At 41.4% G+C, this 21,714-nt stretch overlaps 1 protein-coding gene and 1 long non-coding RNA gene across 3 annotated transcripts; both read right to left on the minus strand.

The window, feature by feature from the left end:
• Positions 1-1,900: 1,900 nt before the first annotated feature.
• Positions 1,901-20,603, minus strand: LOC111519711. Of its 2 annotated transcripts, XM_047012738.1 has the most exons (3): positions 20,255-20,603; positions 20,136-20,191; positions 1,901-2,522 (listed from the first exon to the last, which is right to left on the minus strand). In XM_047012738.1, exons 1-3 carry the CDS (start codon positions 20,467-20,469, stop codon positions 2,470-2,472), a joined length of 324 nt encoding a protein of 107 aa, XP_046868694.1. In that variant the 5' UTR covers positions 20,470-20,603; the 3' UTR covers positions 1,901-2,469. The 2 variants fall into 2 exon arrangements, with proteins under 2 accessions (XP_046868694.1, XP_023037296.1); XM_023181528.2 differs by lacking the exon at positions 1,901-2,522 and having other exon boundaries at positions 19,682-20,191; positions 20,255-20,602.
• LOC124461184 lies at positions 2,529-11,061 on the minus strand. The gene is made up of 3 exons (XR_006954961.1): positions 10,988-11,061; positions 2,650-2,987; positions 2,529-2,586 (listed from the first exon to the last, which is right to left on the minus strand). It is a non-coding gene; the product is annotated as an uncharacterized LOC124461184 (long non-coding RNA).
• Positions 20,604-21,714: the final 1,111 nt, after the last annotated feature.

The following is a 21,714-nucleotide window of genomic DNA, read 5'->3' on the forward strand; positions in this document are numbered from 1 at the left end:
AAATTAGATGCAAACAAGGTTCGACCTTTGGCCACGTAACTCTGGCCATGGAGAGAGAACCATGGTATGGAGTAAATCCAGATTCCTCTCCAGTTGAGTGTAACGGAATGAAACTCGATTTCACCTGTCACTCCGAAAAATCGCCGCATTTGTGATCTTATGTCAGCTCTGTTGTACCTTTCGACCTTGCGCTGGTGCGCTTAGTCTAAGGAATGTCCGTCTGTCACAATCTGAACGTCTATCACATAAATGTGATTCTGTCGGATTCCCACCAGGTCCGGTTTATTTAAGCCCGAGTCGCATCGTTTGTATGAGTTCACGAAGTAGAATGATTGAAGTACTGTACCCCCTTGACCAGGTCGATTTTTACAAACATCCCAGGCCTTCTTAGATCTCAAAAAAATGTGAATTGCTTCCGTCTCGCCGAAAGTACTAGATACTTTCGAAAATAAGCTGAGCAGTAGGCAATTGCCAAGTATTTCTGGCACTTTTTAATAAGTGAATTATTAAGAATTTTCTTTAATATAGTTGAAAAGCTAACAGATTATTGAATATAACCCAACGGCTGAATCCTGTTTTATTTTCTGAATGGGTATATCTAAGCTAATTGACGTTATTTTAATTTAGTTTTATATAATCGGCAGTTTTCTTCTAAATTTCGAATATAGTTATGTATACATATATATTAATTTTTTTTATACCCTTGCAAAAGGGGTATATTAATTTTGGTTAAAAGTGTGCAACGCATAGAAGGAAGCATTTCCGACCATATAAAGTGTATATATTCTTGATCAGCACGACGAGACGAGTTCAAATCGCCATGTCCGTCCGTCCGTCCGTCCGTCTGGATCAACGCAAACTCCTCTTAGACCGAAAGAGCTACAGAGCTGAAATTTTGCATGTAGGCTTGTATATACTGCAGGCGTTGTATATCTCATCTTCAGCCGGATCGGATCACTATATCATATAGCTCCCATATAAATGGCAAAGTCACAAACAGTGACTTTTCTTAATAACTTCGTTATTTTTTGAGCTATTATCATGAAATTTAATATTTTTAAGTTAATTACACATATAAACGACTATGCCAAATTTGATCAAGATCGAGTGACTATATCAATTAACTTCGTTATTTTTTGAGCTATTATCATGAAATTTAATATTTTTAAGTTAATTACACATATAAACGACTATGCCAAATTTGATCAAGATCGAGTGACTATATCATATTAACTTCATTTTTTGAGCTATTATCATGAAATTTAATATTTTTAAGTTAATTACACATATAAACGACTATTCCAAATTTGATCAAGATCGAGTGACTATATCATATAGCTCCCATAGAAACGATCGGTGGAAAACAGTGACTTTGATCAATATCCTCGTTCTTTTCTATGCTAAGATTGTAGGCCGTTCTTTTGCAATATTAGTCTTTTTAGAGAAAACGTTTTTCCACTGTGACGGCTAAGGATAAGGAAAGAGTTACCAAAATAGTTGCAAGGGTATACAAACTTTGACGCGGTCGAAGTAAGCCCTGGCCCTCCAGTTTTAATTTAGTTTTATATAAGTCAGTTTTCTTCATTATCCTTATCCCTGACAACTTATATTGAATATCTGTTTACGTATTCCTGTTCCAGCCGTGACCTAGCCAAAAGAGTGCCGCGACGAAAAAGATGTGAAACCAGAACGTGGATACTTTTAGCATAATAAACTTTGATGACAAAATTTACTTGCCAAAGTTTCGTTAGTAAAGCAACGTCCATAAATGATTATTACATTTTATTATTTTTCTATTACGATAAACTATCGTTTGACCGTTGCCAGTCAGAATAATCGGTAGACAAATGAGTCTGCCGTAATCGTCACTTTTTTTTAATATTTCAAAATATAAATTCCATAAAATAAAAACATATTAGCGTCATCTAATCGCAAAACTCAAATTCGATCATCCAAAAAGATAGTTTGAGGCTGTTGTATCTCTCCTTGATGATATCCACACTGTCCGCATCCACCCAGATCTCAACCTGTTCATTTGGGCAAATATCCGTGACTATAGGGGGCGCATTTTCTCGGCTCATCACAGACCACTTCTCGGTCTTAATATCAGAGTTCTGCAGTTCCAGGAGCTTGAAAATTAGATGCAAACAAGGTTCGACCTTTGGCCACGTAACTCTGGCCATGGAGAACCGGATGGTATAAATGGTCAGCAGCCCCCTTACATAAACATACTTCCAGAGAACAGGCAGTTGGTTGTGGTGGTGGTTTCCTCCACCACCATATATCATCCGGTTCTATCTCCATGGCCAGAGGTACGTGGCCAAAGGTCGAACCTTGTTTGCATCGAATTTTCAAGCTCCTGGAACAGCAGAACTCTGATATTACGACGGAGAAGTGGAGTTCTCTGGAAGTATGTTTATATAAGGGGGCCGCTGACCATTTATAACATCCAGTTCTATCTCCTCAGATTTAACCGAGTATGGTCTGGATTTGATTTCGCAGCCTCCCACACCGCATGCCTCCTCCAAACCTCCATACGAGTGGATTTGTACACTCTCCTTACTGGATTCGGAAACCTTTTTGAACCTATTTTGAAAAGACGGAATATTCGGTCATACTGAATCTGGATTTCCTATTTCTAACACTTACCGTTTAGTCTCTATGGGTTTTTCATGGGCTTTTCGTTTGTGTCCCCGTTTGAGATTGCTTGATACGAGAGCGATTCTTGAGAGCTCACTTAGAGAGAGCTGGCTACAATCCCATGATACAGTCTCAAAGCTAGAGTCAGATGAACTCTGACCATCACTCAAGACATGCTCAACCATAATCTGGCCCACAAAATTATTGCCGTCGTAGCAATACATAATCGGCCTCACACTTTTATTCCCTTCCAACGCAGCAACTTCTGCTATGAGATCTGACTAACATCAGAAGCAGATATCTCCAATGTTCCCGGCTGAATATTGAGCATTCATATGCTTCAATGGCTGGAAAAGAACACTTGGTCTTGTGAGGAACATTATATACACAAGAATAATGTCCCACACAACAAACAAGCTACAACAAACAAGATACAAAGCCACAATACATAAGATACAAACAGCCAGATACAAACGCAGCCAAGACACAAACTAAAGTATAAGAGTGAAATCGGATGTAAATGATCAAATAAACAAGGCCAGCCGAACATTGCCGATCGAACCCCACGCAACCGCTGGCGATTTTCGTACAAGCGGGAAGATGCGTGGGAGACATAATGCGATAAGTTCGGTCGTATAAGAGCCAATGCAAGAGGCCGGCCGAATATTGCCGATCGAACCCCACGTAACCGCTGGCGATTTCGTACAAGCGGGAAGATGCGTGGGAAACATAATACGATAAGTTCGGTCGTATAAGAGTAAATGGAACCCGGTTTGACTGCATAATTGCACACAAACGGGGGCATTGGCCTACTTATGCAAATTAAGAGCACAGAGAGGCAAATATGAGTGCATGCATTAGAATACGCTGAATAAATGTACATGCATGTCACACGTACACTATGCGTGAGGGAGAGTATCGGTGACCAATAGCGTACTCTCTGCCTACGTCACGCTCATGAGAATGAAAGCAGTTAGATTGCGAGCAGCCAAAATCTGGTGAGCTAGGGAAAATAAAAGTGAGGGCCAAGCAAGCCCATGAGACGTGTGCGGGGCATGCATGCTTTGTATGAAGCAATGATGGTTTGTGGATTGGATAGGGGAATATGCGAACCGAAGGGGGGGGGATGAACAATGGGGAAGCCCGCTATCTAACAGATACGATATGCGTATGAAAGGGCATTGTATGGGAAATTAAACGATTTCGTATGTTAATTTAATCAATATGATTATCGTTAAATAATAGCTTAAGTTAATATAATTGTCATATATATGTATGTAAATATAATAAGGAGAGAATATGTGCGAAATTGGGTATGACAAGTGGATCAAAGGGAGCGACGGGCAAAGGCAGCGGCGGCCAATAGAAAGGCGACGCCAGCATAAGAGAGTGATGCAAGTCGATATGTACAAACGAGAAAGACAGGGACAAGAAATAAATGGGCGCGCAGCCACAGAGAAAGTGGACACATGCGCCAAGGATTTGCGGGACTTTCACCACGCATAGCAACAAGTGAATGCGTGGGTGAAAGCAGAGGGCCGATGGAAATGTACCAGCTGTATAGCGGTACTACACCAAGATATTCCTGAGGCCTTGGGAATTGCCTATATAAAGGCAACGCCCATCAAGAAGCATCATCAAGTCATCAAGTCGTGATCAACTAACAAGTAATTAAGGCCTTACGAGTAACCTTAAGAACTTATCTAGGAAACAGAAGGAGCAAAGGAAAAACAAGGAACTATACAGGCCTTACGAGTAACCTGTACAGTTCATTTCGACAGCAACAAATCCTTAAATAAGGATAGTAAACACCGCACCCAAGCTAGAGTGAGTTGGAGAGAAGCCAAGCATTTCCAGGAGTATCCAAAGTCAGTGGTAGGCACGAGGATATATCCTACTGCCGGAAATTCCAGGATCTATATATCCTGACGATTACCAATTGCTGAGGAACATCCTGCTTCGTGATAGTAGCTACGGGATTTATCCCAGAACCAAAAAGCGAAAGCCATCTCAACAAGCATAGCGAAAGGGGTGCAGAGGTGTGGAGCACCAACCAAGCACACGATACAGGCCGAGACAACGACCCGCAACGGTTGCAGGAGCAAAAGGAAGGCAAGAAGGGACGACGAGGGATTCGAAGTGATTCGACAACGCTGTCCAAGTCCAGACCTACCGCAGAGAAACTTGTCATAGCCAATCAAGCCCATAAACGATCGCAAATAAACGTATTATAAAAACCAAATCAATAAACAAAGCAGTTCTAATTTCACCGGGGCACAAAATAAATTTTGTTGTGCCGAACCTAGCCCAAGAGATATTATAAATATCCCGAAGGACGAGAAAGGATCGTTACAACTGGCGCCCAACGTGCTATACTGGTGAAATTTAGAAATAAAAATACAGTTTATAAATCATAAAAAGATCAAAAATGGGAAAAGGATGGATTTACCACATGAAGAAGGAGGATTTGGTACAGACAGGCCAAAGGATCGGGATCGAGATAACCGGCACAGTGGAGGAAATGAGGAAACAGCTAGGCGAAAGGGTAGAAAGGAATGAAACGGACCCAGACTGGAAGGAGGAAATAAATAGATTGGAAACAAAGTACTCGAAAAATATAAAAATGAAAACAATAGCAAGCACATCAAAAACATGCGAAAGTGAGGCTGAGGAATTCCAGAAAATAAACATCGCCACACTAGCAATCCCACCATATTTACCACCAAGATGGGGAAGCGAAGGAGCCCTAGATAGCGCAGAGACAAAGAGGGACATAAGGAGACAAACAATAGACCCCAAGAAAACGGCACCACATACAACAAACAAGACCACCGAATACGCCAAGGTGGCAAAACAAGTGAGGGAGTGGACATTCAGGTTCGACGGCAATTCCAGACCACTAGAGTTCATAGAACAGATCGAGTGGTCAGCAGACATGTATGGCATCGAACTGGACATGATCCCGAGAGCGATGCCAGAGCTACTGAAAGATAGGGCACTCAAATGGTACGTCGCAAACAATAAGCAGTGGCGAACATGGAAGGAATTTGTTGAGGGCTTCAAGAAATATTTCTTGCCGAAAGGATTCTTCAACAAATTGGCTGATCAAGTGAAAAATCGCAAGCAAAACAGAAACGAGTACTTCAAGGACTATATGGTGGATATGCAAACATTGATGAGACCCCTAAAAATACCAGAGTACGAACAATTGGACGTCATATTGGAAAATTGCACTCCAGATCTAAAAATATTCGTTCGGCCGCACAGGGTCAGAGATCTAGATGAGCTGATGCAGTTGGCAGAAGAACACGAGATGCTCGAACAAGAGCGATTCGAGTTCCATCGCGAAAACAATGCTCAAAGAACACATAACAACCAATCAAACCACAGAGGAGGAAATAATCACGGGCCACCAGTCACACAGTGCCGAAGATGCCAGGACAACAGCATGGAAAATCATTCGAGACCAAACCAAGAAAACAAGAACGTCCGAGACGGAAAAGTCCTGAACCCGAATCAGGCGTGCCGCAGATGCGGGGGAGCCGGACACTGGGCCAGGGAATGCAACAATCAGAGACTCAATTTCTGCTGGCAGTGTGGAAAAGTGGGCAAAAGGACGAAAGAATGTTGTTGGAGTTCGGGAAACGAAAGGCGGTTCCAGTCTATCATGGGCGAGCAGGGACCCAGCCAACAAGCTCCTCACCCCTAATAGGCCAACTAGTAGAAGAAGAGGATCAATTGTCAGCGATTATCGAAGTAGCAGGAATACAGATGAAAGCGACAATTGACTCCGGAGCCACGAGTAGCTTTATCAGCAAGCAGATATTGGAAACAGTGAGGAATAAGGGAAAATGGGAGAACACACACAAACAGGTATACATGGCAGACGGAAAAGTGCGAGACATTGAAGAGCAATGGACAGGATGCGTGAGATTCGGATACAAGGAAATACACATGCCATTTCTGGTCATGCCAGAAGGAATGGATGCGCTAATATTGGGGTGGAATTTCCTCCGGATTATGAACACAGAAATATCGTGTGGTGGCCACAAAGTGCGAATACCGACAATGAGGCGAATACAGGGCAGGCGCGTAGAAAGAATATCCATCATGGTCACTCAGAAGAGTGACCAGCAAGAAATACAAAGCTTTCTGAGTCAGGAATTGAAGGAATTAGAGAAAGTTAAGGGACTGTCAAAGGTGGGAATACATCGCATAACGATGAAGGACGATATCCCAATAAAACAAAGGTATTACCCGAAAAACCCGAAAATACAAGGGGAAATCAATGCAAAGGTCGACGAACTGTTGACAATGGGATGCATAGAACCATCGCAAAGCCCATATAGCTCACCCATAGTGATGGTGAGAAAGAAACAGACAGGCAAATGGAGATTATGCGTAGATTTTAGACAGATTAACGCAAAATCTATAAAGGATGCATACCCAATGCCACGCATCGATTACATCTTGAATCAACTACGCGAAGCAAAATTCATAAGCAGCTTAGATCTGAAGGACGGATACTGGCAGATTCCGTTAGAAGAGAAAAGTAGACCAATGACGGCATTCACAGTCCCAGGGAAGGGGTTATTCCAATGGAAAGTAATGCCATTCGGTTTACACTCAGCATCAGCAACTTTCCAACGCGCACTGGACCAAGTCATTGGCCCAGAAATGATACCAAACGCATTCGCATACCAAGATGACATCGTGATAGTGAGCAAAACAATCGAAGAACACATGAATCATCTACAAGAAGTGTTCAGGAGATTGAAGGAAGCAAACTTGAGAATTAATGCCGAGAAGTGCCAATTCTTTAGAAAAGAGCTAAAATTTCTAGGCCACTTGGTGACAGAAAACGGTATTGCAACGGACCCAGAAAAGGTGGCCGCAATAGCCCAATTAGAACCACCAACTTACACAAAGGAATTACGCCAGTAGTTAGGAGTGGCATCCTGGTACAGACGGTTCGTACCAGGTTTTGCAGCACTAACACACCCATTGAACGAACTACTAAAGAAGAGAACAAAGTGGCCAGCCAAACGCCTGGAAATGTCGAAAATGTGGTGCCAGGCGACGCATGTTGGCAACACATGTGGGTGAGCCAACGAATAGAAAACCTAAGAGCGGCAGACAGGGCACGACAGGAGGCGGAGCGATTTACCCAGGCCAGGGAACGGCTGGCGATGGCAATGCTGCAGCATCAGCAACAACAACAGCAGCAACAACAACAGCAGCAGCAACAACAGCATCAGCAACAGCAACAGCAGCAACAATGGCAGCAACAACAACAGCAACAACAACTGCAGCAGCAACAACAACAGCAGCAACAACAACAGCAGCAGCAACAACAGCAACAGCAACAACAACTGCAGCAGCAACAACAACAGCAGCAACAACAACAGCAGCAGCAACAACAGCATCAGCAACAGCAACAGCAGCAACAATGGCAGCAACAACAACAGCAACATCAACTGCAGCAGCAACAGCAACTTCAACAACAGCAACTCGAATCCCAAGAGTGCCCGTGGGTGTGGCCAAGACCGGCATTAAATAGACAAATGTCTGCACCCACGGCGCAAAATGACAGTGTTCGGCCAATATTGGACAGGCAGTTGTCTTGCCCAGCGCCAGACGGGCATGAGAGGTATGAGGGAGTGGAAGAAAATGAATGGCCGGAGACGGTCTCAGAAATGGTGGGGCAAATGGCCCAACAGGAGGGGCCAAGATCAGTAAGATTAGTGTGGGCGGGTAGAATTAGGTATAGAATTAGAATTGCACACGGGGTAGTTAGGGTATTTAGGGAAAAACAATAAAAGAAAAAAACAAAAAAAAAAATTAGAAATAAGTTAGTAAGTAAAAAAAAAAAGATGCGGAACGGGCCAAGTAAAAAAAGGAACAAACAATGAAAAGATGCCCTAATCCGACAACATTTAAGAAAAGATACTCAGTAATCGCCAACATTAGAAGATGCCAATTGGCCAATAAAAGATGCGAGCTGAGTCCCAAAAAAAAAAAAGGCACAAAACAAGCACAAGACAAGCCAAAACCAAAGAAAAACACAAAATAAGCAAAACACACAAAACAAGCAAAAGACAAGCCAAAACCAAAAAAAAACAAAAAAAAAACACAAAACACAGGCCAAAGCTACAAATGCAAACATATTAAATGCACAAATACGAGAATAGAAAACACACATACAAAAAAAAAAACAAGAACACATACAAAAGGTACAAGGGACAGCGGAGGGCAAATCCCTCCCGAAGAAGGGGGGGGAGTGTGAGGAACATTATATACACAAGAATAATGTCCCACACAACAAACAAGCTACAACAAACAAGATACAAAGCCACAATACATAAGATACAAACAGCCAGATACAAACGCAGCCAAGACACAAACTAAAGTATAAGAGTGAAATCGGATGTAAATGATCAAATAAACAAGGCCAGCCGAACATTGCCGATCGAACCCCACGCAACCGCTGGCGATTTTCGTACAAGCGGGAAGATGCGTGGGAGACATAATGCGATAAGTTCGGTCGTATAAGAGCCAATGCAAGAGGCCGGCCGAATATTGCCGATCGAACCCCACGCAACCGCTGGCGATTTCGTACAAGCGGGAAGATGCGTGGGAAACATAATACGATAAGTTCGGTCGTATAAGAGTAAATGGAACCCGGCTTGACTGCATAATTGCACACAAACGGGGGCATTGGGCTACTTATGCAAATTAAGAGCACAGAGAGGCAAATATGAGTGCATGCATTAGAATACGCTGAATAAATGTACATGCATGTCACACGTACACTATGCGTGAGGGAGAGTATCGGTGACCAATAGCGTACTCTCTGCCTACGTCACGCTCATGAGAATGAAAGCAGTTAGATTGCGAGCAGCCAAAATCTGGTGAGCGAGAGAAAATAAAAGTGAGGGCCAAGCAAGCCCATGAGACGGGTGCGGGGCATGCATGCTTTGTATGAAGCAATGATGGTTTGTGGATTGGATAGGGGAATATGCGAACCGAAGGGGGGGGGGGGGGGGGGGATGAACAATGGGGAAGCCCGCTATCTAACAGATACGATATGCGTATGAAAGGGCATTGTATGGGAAATTAAACGATTTCGTATGTTAATTTAATCAACATGATTATCGTTAAATAATAGCTTAAGTTAATATAATTGTCATATATATGTATGTAAATATAATAAGGAGAGAATATGTGCGAAATTGGGTATGACAAGTGGATCAAAGGGAGCGACGGGCAAAGGCAGCGATGAAAGCAGAGAAAGCCAACGGGATACGATGGGCGGCCAATAGAAAGGCGACGCCAGCATAAGAGAGTGATGCAAGTCGATAGATACAAGGGAGCTAGACAAGGACAAGGGAATAAATGGGCGCTCAGCCACAAAGAAAGTGGACATATGCGCAAAGGATTTACGGGACTTTCACCACGCATAGCAACAAGTGGATGCGTGGGTGAAAGCAGAGGGCCGATGGAAATGTACCAGCTGTATAGCGGTACTACACCAAGATATTCCTGAGGCCGTGGGAATTGCCTATATAAAGGCAACGCCCATCAAGCAGCATCATCAAGTCATCAAGTCGTGATCAAGTAACAAGTAATTAAGGCCTTACGAGTAACCTTAAGAACTTATCTAGGAAACAGAAGGAGCAAAGGAAAAACAAGGAACTATACAGGCCTTACGAGTAACCTGTACAGTTCATTTCGACAGCAACAAATCCTTAAATAAGGATAGTAAACACCGCACCCAAGCTAGAGTGAGTTGGAGAGAAGCCAAGCATTTCCAGGAGTATCCAAAGTCAGTGGTAGGCACGAGGATATATCCTACTGCCGGAAATTCCAGGATCTATATATGACGATTACCAATTGCTGAGGAACATCCTGCTTCGTGATAGTAGCTACGGGATTTATCCCAGAACCAAAAAGCGAAAACCATCTCAACAAGCATAGCGAAAGGGGTGCAGAGGTGTGGAGCACCAACCAAGCACACGATACAGGCCGAGACAACGACCCGCAACGGTTGCAGGAGCAAAAGGAAGGCAAGAAGGGACGACGAGGGATTCGAAGTGATTCGACAACGCTGTCCAAGTCCAGACCTACCGCAGAGAAACTTGTCATAGCCAATCAAGCCCATAAACGATCGCAAATAAACGTATTATAAAAACCAAATCAATAAACAAAGCAGTTCTAATTTCACCGGGGCACAAAATAAATTTTGTTGTGCCGAACCTAGCCCAAGAGATATTATAAATATCCCGAAGGACGAGAAAGGATCGTTACAATCTTGATTATGAAAAGTAATATTCTTACGTTTACTTACCTTTTTCGGATTGCAGGATCAATTGAAAAGTCAACAAATTTTCACTTTTGTTTTTTTTTTTTTTGATTTTTAGAAGTAAGGGAAAGGTTTTTGTTTTATTTTTGATGTTGACTGTATGAGTTCACGAAGTAGAATGATTGAAGTACTGTACACCCTTGACCAGGTCGAATTGTACAAACATCCCAGGCCTTCTTAGATCTCAAAAAAATGTGAATTGCTTCCGTCTCGCCGAAAGTACTAGATACTTTCGAAAATAAGCTGATCAGTAGGCAATTGCCAAATATTTCTGGCACTTTTTAATATGAATTATTAAGAATTTTCTTTAGAATAGTTGAAAAGCTAAGAGATTATTGAATATAACCCAACGGCTGAATCCTGTTTTATTTTCTGAATGGGTATATCTAAGCTAATTTTTTTTTAACGTTTAATATATTTGTTGAATCTACTCTTAAATTAGAGCCTAACAACAAGTTTGAGATATTTTTCTTAGACTAGTACTTAAGATAAATCCTGTTATTGGGTTGGTCTGTCATTTCTTTTAAGACGAGTTCTATTATTAGTTCGCGTAAGGGAATTTGCAAGAACATTTGGGTGTGCATCCAATTTCGCAGAATACTTTAGTTGTTGAGTACCTATTTCAGATTTTACGCTAGGTATATTTAGATCATTTTGAATGTTGTCGTTTCGTATATACCACGGGGCCCCCGTGATTGATCTTAAAATCTTCGCCTTCGCTCTTTGTATAATATCGACATTGCTGGTACTTGCATTTCCCCATAGTACGGCTCCGTAAGTCCAGATGGGTTTCAGTACGGAGTTGTATAGGAGGACTTTATACTCCAGACGTAGAGGGGACCGAGCATTGATGATCCAATGTAGGCTACTCGCTTTCAGTTTAAGCTGTGACTTTTTTGCTTCGATGTGCTTGCGCCAGGTTAGTCTTCTGTCTAGGTGGATGCCAAGGTAAGTGACATCCACGGCTTGAGGAACTGGTACGTTGTTTAGCATTAGAGCTGGGCAGTTTCTTCTGTTAAGCGTAAATGTAACATGTTTCCATTTCTGCTCGTTGAACCGGATACGCCAGGTTGCTAGCCATTCCTCTACCACCTTAAGGTGTTCCTCTAGTTTTGCAGAGGCTTGTATTGGGCATTTGGATCTGCTAAGGATTGCCGTGTCATCGGCAAAAGTGGACGTTGTAAGTCCTAAACTCGTTGGTAGGTCTGCAGTGTACAGCAGGTAGAGCAATGGGCCGAGTACACTGCCTTGCGGTACACCAGCTTTGATTTCAAAATCAGCGGAGACGGAGCCATTACATCTTACAGCGAATTTCCTATTGTAAAGGTAAGATTCCATGAGTTTGTGTGTGTACTGTGGCAGTTTTTGCCGGATTTTGAACATCAGACCCTCCAGCCAAACTCTATCGAAAGCCTGGGCAACGTCGAGAAAGACAGCACAGTATTCTTTTAGTTCGAATGCTGTTCGTATTTCGGATATTATGCGATTGACTTGTTCAATTGTACCATGTTTTTCGCGGAAGCCAAACTGGTGTGAAGGGATTGTGTTCTCCGATGCCAGAAATGAGTTTAGGCGGATCTGCAGGACCTTTTCAAAAAGCTTCGAAAGACATGGCAGCAAACTAATTGGCCTATAGGATGATGGCTGGGTTTTGTCCTTTCCCACTTTAGGAATCATGATGATAGTGGACTTTTTCCATGTTCTTGGGAAGTATCCAATTTTTATTATAGCGTTGAACAGTTTGCAGATATATTGTATTGCAATGATAGGGAGTTCTAGGATCATTTTCGGTGTGATTAGGTCATGGCCAAGGGCTTTTTTCGGCTTTATGTGGTTTTTAATAACTGCAGTGATCTCGTCCGATTGGAGTTCCGAGTACTCACTATCCGTTAATGTGTTCGAAGGGGGAAGTACAGATGAGTTTGATGTTGGATTTGGCTGGAAAACCATTTTAAGATGTGTGGCAAATACGGATGCCCTCTTCGTCACTGCGGGACCATCCACCGGTTGGACTCCTTATCGGTGAAATTGTCACTGTAGGAGCGCTTAAAGTTGGGTGGGCTTTCCACAGAGGATGTTTAGTGCTGGTTGGACTGAGCTTTTCTATGTATTTCCTTTGAGCCCAGATTTCCTCTTGTCTTAACGCCTTGGAGAGGTTGCGATGAGCTTGCCTTAGGCGAAGTTTTGCTGCTGGTGATCGAGTAATCTGCCATTCTCTTCTTAGACGTCGTTTTTCCGTTACTAATTGTTCTATCCGCCGGTTCGTAGGACTGTCAACAGGTTTGGTGTAAGAAGAGGCATGTGGAGTAGATACTCTTGCTGCAGCTCCCATCATCGACTCAAGTGCAGAGACGCACATATCAATGTCCTCTGCAGCATCCAGTTTCGGCGAACAGTCAATGTGGGCACTCATGTACATTTTAAATTTAAGCCAATTTGTTTTGTTGTTTGTAAGCCTATATGGGCGATCAAGTACTTGAGGTCTTGTTAATAATGTGAATAGCACTGGAGAGTGATCGGAAGTTAAATCTAGCAGTGTTTCCGCAGTGATCCGATTACGTGGAATCCTCTTGGTTACTGCGAAATCAATCAAGTCAGGCACTTTCTGTGGATCTGTGGGCCAATAAGTAGGCCTACCCGGTGAGACGCAATCCATCTTATTGAGAGGGTTGACTATTGTGTTGTACAACTGCTTTCCTTTAGGATTTACCAGGCGAGATCCCCAGTGCGTATGTTTGGCGTTATAGTCCCCTGCTGCAATGAAGCGATCTCCGAGTGTGTTAAAGAAATCGGTAAATTCCTTTTCAGAGATTGAGAAGCGTGGTGGGCAGTACAGGGCGACCAATGTAGTGTTGCCGCAGCTGGTTTGGACGGTTATAGCAGTTGCTTGTAGGTGCTGTGTTTCAAATCTGTTGAGGAACGAGTGTTTTATACGGTTTTTGATTAGGATACCGGTCCCGCCATGAGCTTTTCCGTCTGGATGGTTTGTTGCGTAGAAGGTATATTTTGGTATTTGAAAATTATTTTTTGATGTTAAATGTGTTTCCGAAATCAGCAAAACGTCGATTTCACTTGAGTCTAGGAATAGTTGCAGTTCATTTTTGTGCTTGGAGATGCCGTTAGCATTCCAAAGACATAGACGTAGGGAAGCCATTATTTATTCTCGATAAGCTTCTGAATAAGCAGGTTTTGATTCCGCATCAGTTCGTGCATACAGTTTTGCATGAACGTCATAAAAGTGGTCATGTTTTGATTGAGTGAGATCAATAGGGCCTCTAGACCACTTGGAGTTTGCTGGCCAAGCTCTGGTGCGCTAGGTTGCGGATTCTGTAGATGGCGGAGTGACGGGGTCTCTTTCGCGGGCTCCGTCTGTCCAGTTCGGAGCACACTAGCGAAGGATACACTAGGACTGGTTGTAGCAGTCATGTTGGATGATCTAGCAGCTTGGCGAAGAAGACCTCCGGTGTAGTTTTGGAGGCGTTGAAGATGATTTTTGGTCCAGCTGGGGGTTTCCGCCCGTTTAGGTGTGATTTAAGATCCTTAAAGACAGGACATCCTCTGTAGTTGGCCGTGTGGTTCCCTCCACAGTTGCTGCATAGTCTTAGTGCGACGTTGTTTCTGTCCTTTGTCCAAATTCCATCTTCATGATGTTCGCCGCAGCCAACACACACTGACCTAAGATTGCAATTGTTAGAGGTGTGGTTGTATTCCTCGCAGTTTTTACACTGCGGTGGTTGGCGTCTCTAAGCTAATTAACGTTATTTTAATTTAGTTTTATATAATCGGCAGTTTTCTTCTAAATTTCGAATATAGTTATGTATAGCGGACGTTGACGATACTATGCGCAGTACGTTCAAGTGGCCCCTACGACACCAGGACAAAGCCTGTTACGCGCGAGCCCAAGCAGATAACTGCCCACCTCCCACCCGACCGACCGAGGGGTGCAGCCGTATAACGCACGGCACGAATCGCGTGGACAAAATACACAATGGAAAAGACAGACAAACACATAAACTATAGCTATCTATTAACTAAATGGGATAGGATAGATGTTTTAAGCATATTAATAGAAAACTCTGAGCCGATCACAGGGGATAGAAGATTGTAATCAGAGCAGAGGACCCTAAAAGGTTCATGCATAGCATAGTTAGAAGAACAACGATTAAGGGATAAAGGTATTAAAGGATGTCTACTCCGTCTACATGGTACCGACAGATTCACCTGAGCTAATAACTCAGGCGAGTCGATATCACCAATTAGGAGCTTGTGCATAAAAATGACACCAAGCATAATTCTACGGTTAGTTAGGGACGGAAGGTTAATCAAGAGAAGTCTACTAGAATACGAAGGCAAATTGACATTGCGATCCCAGCTTAAGCCACGAAGAGCAAATAGCAAGAAATGCTTTTGAACGGATTCTAGTCTAATCTGGTGCGACTCATATTGAGGTGACGAAATGCAAGATCCATACTCTAAAATAGGACGGACAAGCGAAGTAAAAAGAACTTTAGTTGTATAGGGGTCATCAAATTCTTTTGACCATCTTTTAATGAAACCCAGGACACTCATGGCCTTTGCGACCGTGGTGGAAATATGGGTGTTAAAATTTAACTTATGGTCCATAAGTACGCCCAAATCATTCATATTATTTAGACGTTCTAAAGGGCTGTTGTTTAGAAAATAAGTGACCAGTTGAGGAGAGTTACGAAAAAAAGTCATTACCTTACATTTGGTAGTATTAAGATTTAGTAGATTAAACTGGCACCAGGATTGAAAGTTTTTAAGATCAGCTTGTAGCCGACTAAATGAATCTGTATCTTTATAAGTAAGACAAAGCTTGACATCGTCAGCATACATAAGCACACGCGAATGAACAATGACTGATGGAAGATCGTTAATAAATAGTGTGAAGAGCAGAGGGCCAAGATGACTACCTTGAGGTACACCAGAAGTCACAGAAATGGAAACGGAAAAAGAAGACTTAAAAAGTACCTTCTGTTTTCTATTTGTTAAATATTCTCGAACCCAAGGAAGGAAAAGGGGTGGAAACCCAATGTCGCTCAGCTTAGAAAGTAATAGGGTATGATTAACGGAATCAAAGGCTTTGCTGAAGTCAGTGTATATGACATCAGTTTGTTTACCATTTTTGAACCCCTTGATAATTATTGATGTAAATTCTAAAAGGTTAGTGGTTGTAGATCTACGTTTCACAAACCCACGTTGGGAAGGCGAAATAATAGAGCTGCAAAAATGTTGCAATTGAGAAGTTATAATTTTCTCATAAGCTTTCGGAATAGCGGACAATTTTGAGATACCCCTATAGTTAGAGGCTTCGGACTTTTTGCCATTTTTATGCAGAGGAATAATATACGACTCCTTCCAAATAGATGGAAAAGAGGAAGATTCTACAGACAATAGAAACAATTTTAAAATGGGTTTACATAATGCGTTTGCACAGAACCTGAGTACACATCCAGGAATACCGTCTGGCCCCGGAGAATAAACAGGTTTAACTAATTTAAGTTCGTTAAGAATAGAACTTTCATCAATCACTGGATTGAAAATGCAATTAGCCTTGTTTCAATGATAAGGATACGGACTTGCTCGATATTTCGTTGAGGAATAAGTTGTTTTGAAAAAACTCGCAAACATATCGGCAATTGCCTGATCAGTGCTCGCTTTTTTATTTTGAAAAGACAAAAAAGATGGGTGCACAGAGGTCTTACGTTTAGAATTAACAAAATTATAACATTGTTTAGGGTCAGAAGAAAACTGAAGCTTACACCGCTGAAGATAATTCTTATAGCTGTATACAGAGCACAATCTGATGAACGACGTGTTTTTTGAAACTTCTTATAATATCGTGTCTTCACATTTTTCAAATTGGATAGCTCGCGAGAGAACCAGGGAGGTTTGTTAAGCCGCTCCAGCCTACCAAGAGGCACACAAATATCAAAGAGTGAATTCAGAGTATCATAGAAAAAACGAACAGCCGAGTTCATATCACTACAATTGTACAGATAAGACCAATCGGTAGTAGCAATGTTTTCATTAAGGCTGGCAAAGTCAGTCTTACGAAAGCACCTAGTTAGTGGTAACTCATTTGAACCAAGTAATGGTGAAAGCAAGGGCAAATCAATTTTTAAATTTAATGTAGGATGAAATTTGTCTTCTGGAAGAACAAATGGTTCGATTCTAGAAACCTCACAATAAGAAGAATCCAATACAAAAATAAGATCTAACGATTTTCCATTAGAATTTAAGACAGGATTGACTTGGGATAAAGATAAGCCTAGAAGGCCATCAATAAAGTCATGTGACAAAGAGGGCAGCAACGTGGTAGATTCATCTGTTAGTGACCATGCTAAAGCGGGTAAATTAAAATCACCTACAACTATGAGCATGTCTTGACTCGAAACTAAAGAGGAGACAAACTGAATTGCCTCTAAATGATTTAAATATACCACCATGTCTGACAATGGTGGAATATAGGAACAAGTAATGAAAGCATTAAAAGATTTAAAATTTACTTTAACACCGACAAACTCAATCTCCTGGGTAATAGAAAATTGAATCATTTCAGATGATAAAGCAGCATCAACAGCTATCAGAACGCCACCACCTATGCGAGAAATCCGGTCACGTCTGAAAATAGAAAAGTTTGTGGAAAAAACCGATGCATCAGCAATATCAGGTTTTAGCCACGTCTCTGTGAAAGCTAGAATGTTATGCTCAAAAGAAAGACTATCTACATAGAGATTAGGAAGTTTAGATTTCAGTCCTCTAACGTTCTGGTAACCCAGGTTAAGGGACGAAGCTAGTTTTTTGACACACCAGCAGATGCTGATGTGGCAGGAATAGTATTAGTTGTTGTTGTAGGCAAGCGAATCGGTTGCCGATTTTTCTGTTTTACAGTATATTCCTTAACAATTATATGTTTAGGCCAAAAATCTTCTCGACATATAGTGTCGAAGAAATTGGCAGAAACACTAATTTTAAAGGACGAAATGTCCCGAGAATAAGAAAATTTAAACTTATCCACCGCAATATTCGAGACGTTAACTTTCTTCCGAATATAGGCTATTACATCATCAGATGTGACAACAGGGTCTAGCCTAGAAACAAATATATGTTTCGTTGGTGGTATGCCCACGAGAGGCCGCGGTCCCGAAGCATCAGCCGCAGCAGTAACGTTGGACAAGTCACCCACTGCAGCAGTCAACTTGTTTACGGGGCCCTCAATACTTTTAGAACTATCGGCAATTTCCATTGGAATGGGTAATTGCCCAGACACATCGGACACTACAATAGGCATCGTTTTTAAGAGATCATTCCCAGGTGATACCGGTAATTCATTACTAATAGCATTCACAACCGGGCTCTTAAACGATATCAATTGCTGTACATTAGGAGTGGACGGTGCATGAGACCGGTCGGGGACGATAAGAGACGCTGGCGGATCTACAGATACAGAAACACCCCAAGGACTGGTCCTTTTACGTTTCGGAGACTCATTCATAAGCGATAAACTTCTGAACTGAGTCTCCACCGCAGTAAACTCCGCTTGGAGTTTATTAAAACCTGCCCTTAAAGTGTCAAAACTATCTCTAGTCCGCCTCATGAAAGAGCGCATCTCATTCTCGACCTCCCGGCAAGCATCACATCCATATTTTAAGCCACCACCTTTAGCAATAGACTCCTTGATTCTGCCTGTGTAACCTGCACACTTAACGTGAACCGCATTGTCACACAACCAGAAAAGAATATAATCATGGGAGTCAACCGCATTAGTGGCAACTATGCAACTATTTTTTGAGCAGACAACCATTTTATCAAAAGTTTAATTTAATTACAAGAGGAAATACAAAAAAATAAAAAATAAAAATTCTAAAGGTAAAAAATCTGTGTATAAGAATATACTGAACAGTTCTGACACAAGGGTTAATGTGCAGAGTAAGCCTTCACAACTAAAGAATAAAAAGAAATGAAAACACAAAAACAAAAACACGTATCACAGAGTCGCGGGTAGGCAAAAGACGAGAGCGCAAATCAATCAAGAATAGGAAAGAGCGGGAGAGCGCGTCAAATTGAACACATGCAACAACAATTTGTACGCAAGAGCGCGAGAGTTAGTTAAAACGGTAAAGACACAAAAGCAAAAGAGATAAACAAAACAACAACACCGCTAATGCAAGTATTGTTGTAAGTTTTGATTTTATTTAAATTTAAACAAAAACGACAGCAAGAACTCGCGAAATGAAAATAAAATTCGGATGTTGTAATTATTATTAATAAAACCGATAATTTAAGAGTTATGTAAAAGTATTTAATCGCGAGAAAAAATAAAAGTTGATAAGCGCAAAAAAAACACGTCCGTCCTCTGCAACGAGTGAAAGTTTTTTGATATACATATATATTAATTTTTTTTATACCCTTGCAAAAAGGGTATATTAATTTTGGTCAAAAGTGTGCAACGCATAGAAGGAAGCATTTCCGACCATATAAAGTATATATATTCTTGATCAGCACGACGAGACGAGTTCAAATCGCCATGTCCGTCCGTCCGTCCGTCCGTCTGGATCAACGCAAACTCCTCTTAGACCGAAGGAGCTACAGAGCAGAAATTTTGCATGTAGGCTTGTATATACTGCAGGCGTTGTATATCTCGGATTTAGCCGGATCGGATCACTATATCATATAGCTCCCCGGAGTCACCTCATTAAAGTCTAATCTGCGAACGTTTCCCAATGCCGAAAATATCCCAAAGAACTGTTCTAACAGATCGCAAAAGTTTTAAGCACATTCCGCGGAGGAAACCACCACCACAACCAACTGCCTGTTCTCTGGAAGTATGTTTATGTATGGGGGCTGCTGACCATTTATATCATCCGGTTCTATCTCCATGGCCAGAGGTACGTGGCCAAAGGTCGAACCTTGTTTGCATCGAATTTTCAAGCTTCTGGAACAGCAGAACTCTGATATTACGACGGAGAAGTGGAGTTCTCTGGAAGTATGTTTATATAAGGGGGCCGCTGACCATTTATAACATCCGGTTCTATCTCCTTCTCAGATTTAACCGAGCATGGTCTGGATTTGATTTCGCAGCTTCCCATACCGCATGCCTCCTCCATACCTCCATACGAGTGGATTTGTACACTCTCCTTACTGGATTCGAGAACCTTTTTGAACCTATTTTGAAAAGACGGAATATTCGGTCATACTGAATTTGGATATCCTATTTCTAACACTTACCGTTTAGTCTCTATGGGTTTTTCATGGGCTTTTCGTTTGTGTCCCCGTTTGAGATTGCTTGATACGAGAGCGATTCTTGAGAGCTCACTTAGAGAGAGCTGGCTACAATCCGATGATACAGTCTCAAAGCTAGAGTCAGATGAACTCTGACCATCACTCAAGACATGCTCAACCATAATCTGGCCCACAAAATTATTGCCGTCGTAGCACGACATAATCGGCCTCACACTTTTATTCCCTTCCAACGCAGCAACTTCTGCTATGAGATCTGACTAACATCAGAAGCAGATATCTCCAATGTTCCCGGCTGAATATTGAGCATTCATATGCTTCAATGGCTGGAAAAGAGCACTTGGTCACGATTATGAAAAGTAATATTCTTACGTTTACTTACCTTTTTGGATTGCAGGATCAATTGAACAGTCAACAAATTTTCACTTTTGTTTTTTTATTTTTTTTGATTTTCAGAAGTAAGGGAAAGGTTTTTGTTTTATTTTTGATGTTGACTGTATGAGTTCACGAAGTAGAATGATTGAAGTACTGTACCCCCTTGACCAGGTCGAATTTTACAAACATCCCAGGCCTTCTTAGATCTCAAAAAAATGTGAATTGCTTCCGTCTCGCCGAAAGTACTAGATACTTTCGAAAATAAGCTGAGCAGTAGGCAATTGCCAAATATTTCTGGCACTTTTTAATAAGTGAATTATTAAGAATTTTCTTTAAAATAGTTGAAAAGCTAAGAGATTATTGAATATAACCCAACGGCTGAATCCTGTTTTATTTTCTGAATGGGTATATCTAAGCTAATTGACGTTGTTTTAATTTAGTTTTATATAATCGGCAGTTTTCTTCTAAATTTCGAATATAGTTATGTATACATATAATTTAATTTTTTTTATACCCTTGCAAAAAGGGTATATTAATTTTGGTCAAAAGTGTGCAACGCATAGAAGGAAGCATTTCCGACCATATAAAGTATATATATTCTTGATCAGCACGAGCTAAATTCTTGATTTAGCCGGATCGGATCACTATATCATATACAAATGGCAAAGTCACGAACAGTGACTTTCCTTAATAACTTCGTTATTTTCTGAGCTATTATCATGAAATTTAATATTTTTAAGTTAATTACACATATAAACGACTATGCCAAATTTGATCAAGATCGAGTGACTATATCATATAGCTCCCATAGAAACGATCGGTGGAAAACAGTGACTTTGATCAATATCTTCGTTCTTTTCTATGCTAAGATTGTAGGCCGTTTTTTTGCAATATTAGTCTTTTTAGAGCAAACATTTTTCCACTGTGACGGCTAATGATAAGGAAAGAGTTACCAAAATAGTTGCAAGGGTATACAAACTTTGACGCGGTCGAAGTAAGCCCTGGCCCTCCAGTTTTAATTTAGTTTTATATAAGTCAGTTTTCTTCATTATCCTTATCCCTGACAACTTATA

This window comes from Drosophila willistoni, unplaced genomic scaffold (assembly GCF_018902025.1).
Source record: "Drosophila willistoni isolate 14030-0811.24 unplaced genomic scaffold, UCI_dwil_1.1 Seg25.1, whole genome shotgun sequence".
Lineage (NCBI taxonomy): Eukaryota > Metazoa > Arthropoda > Insecta > Diptera > Drosophilidae > Drosophila > Drosophila willistoni.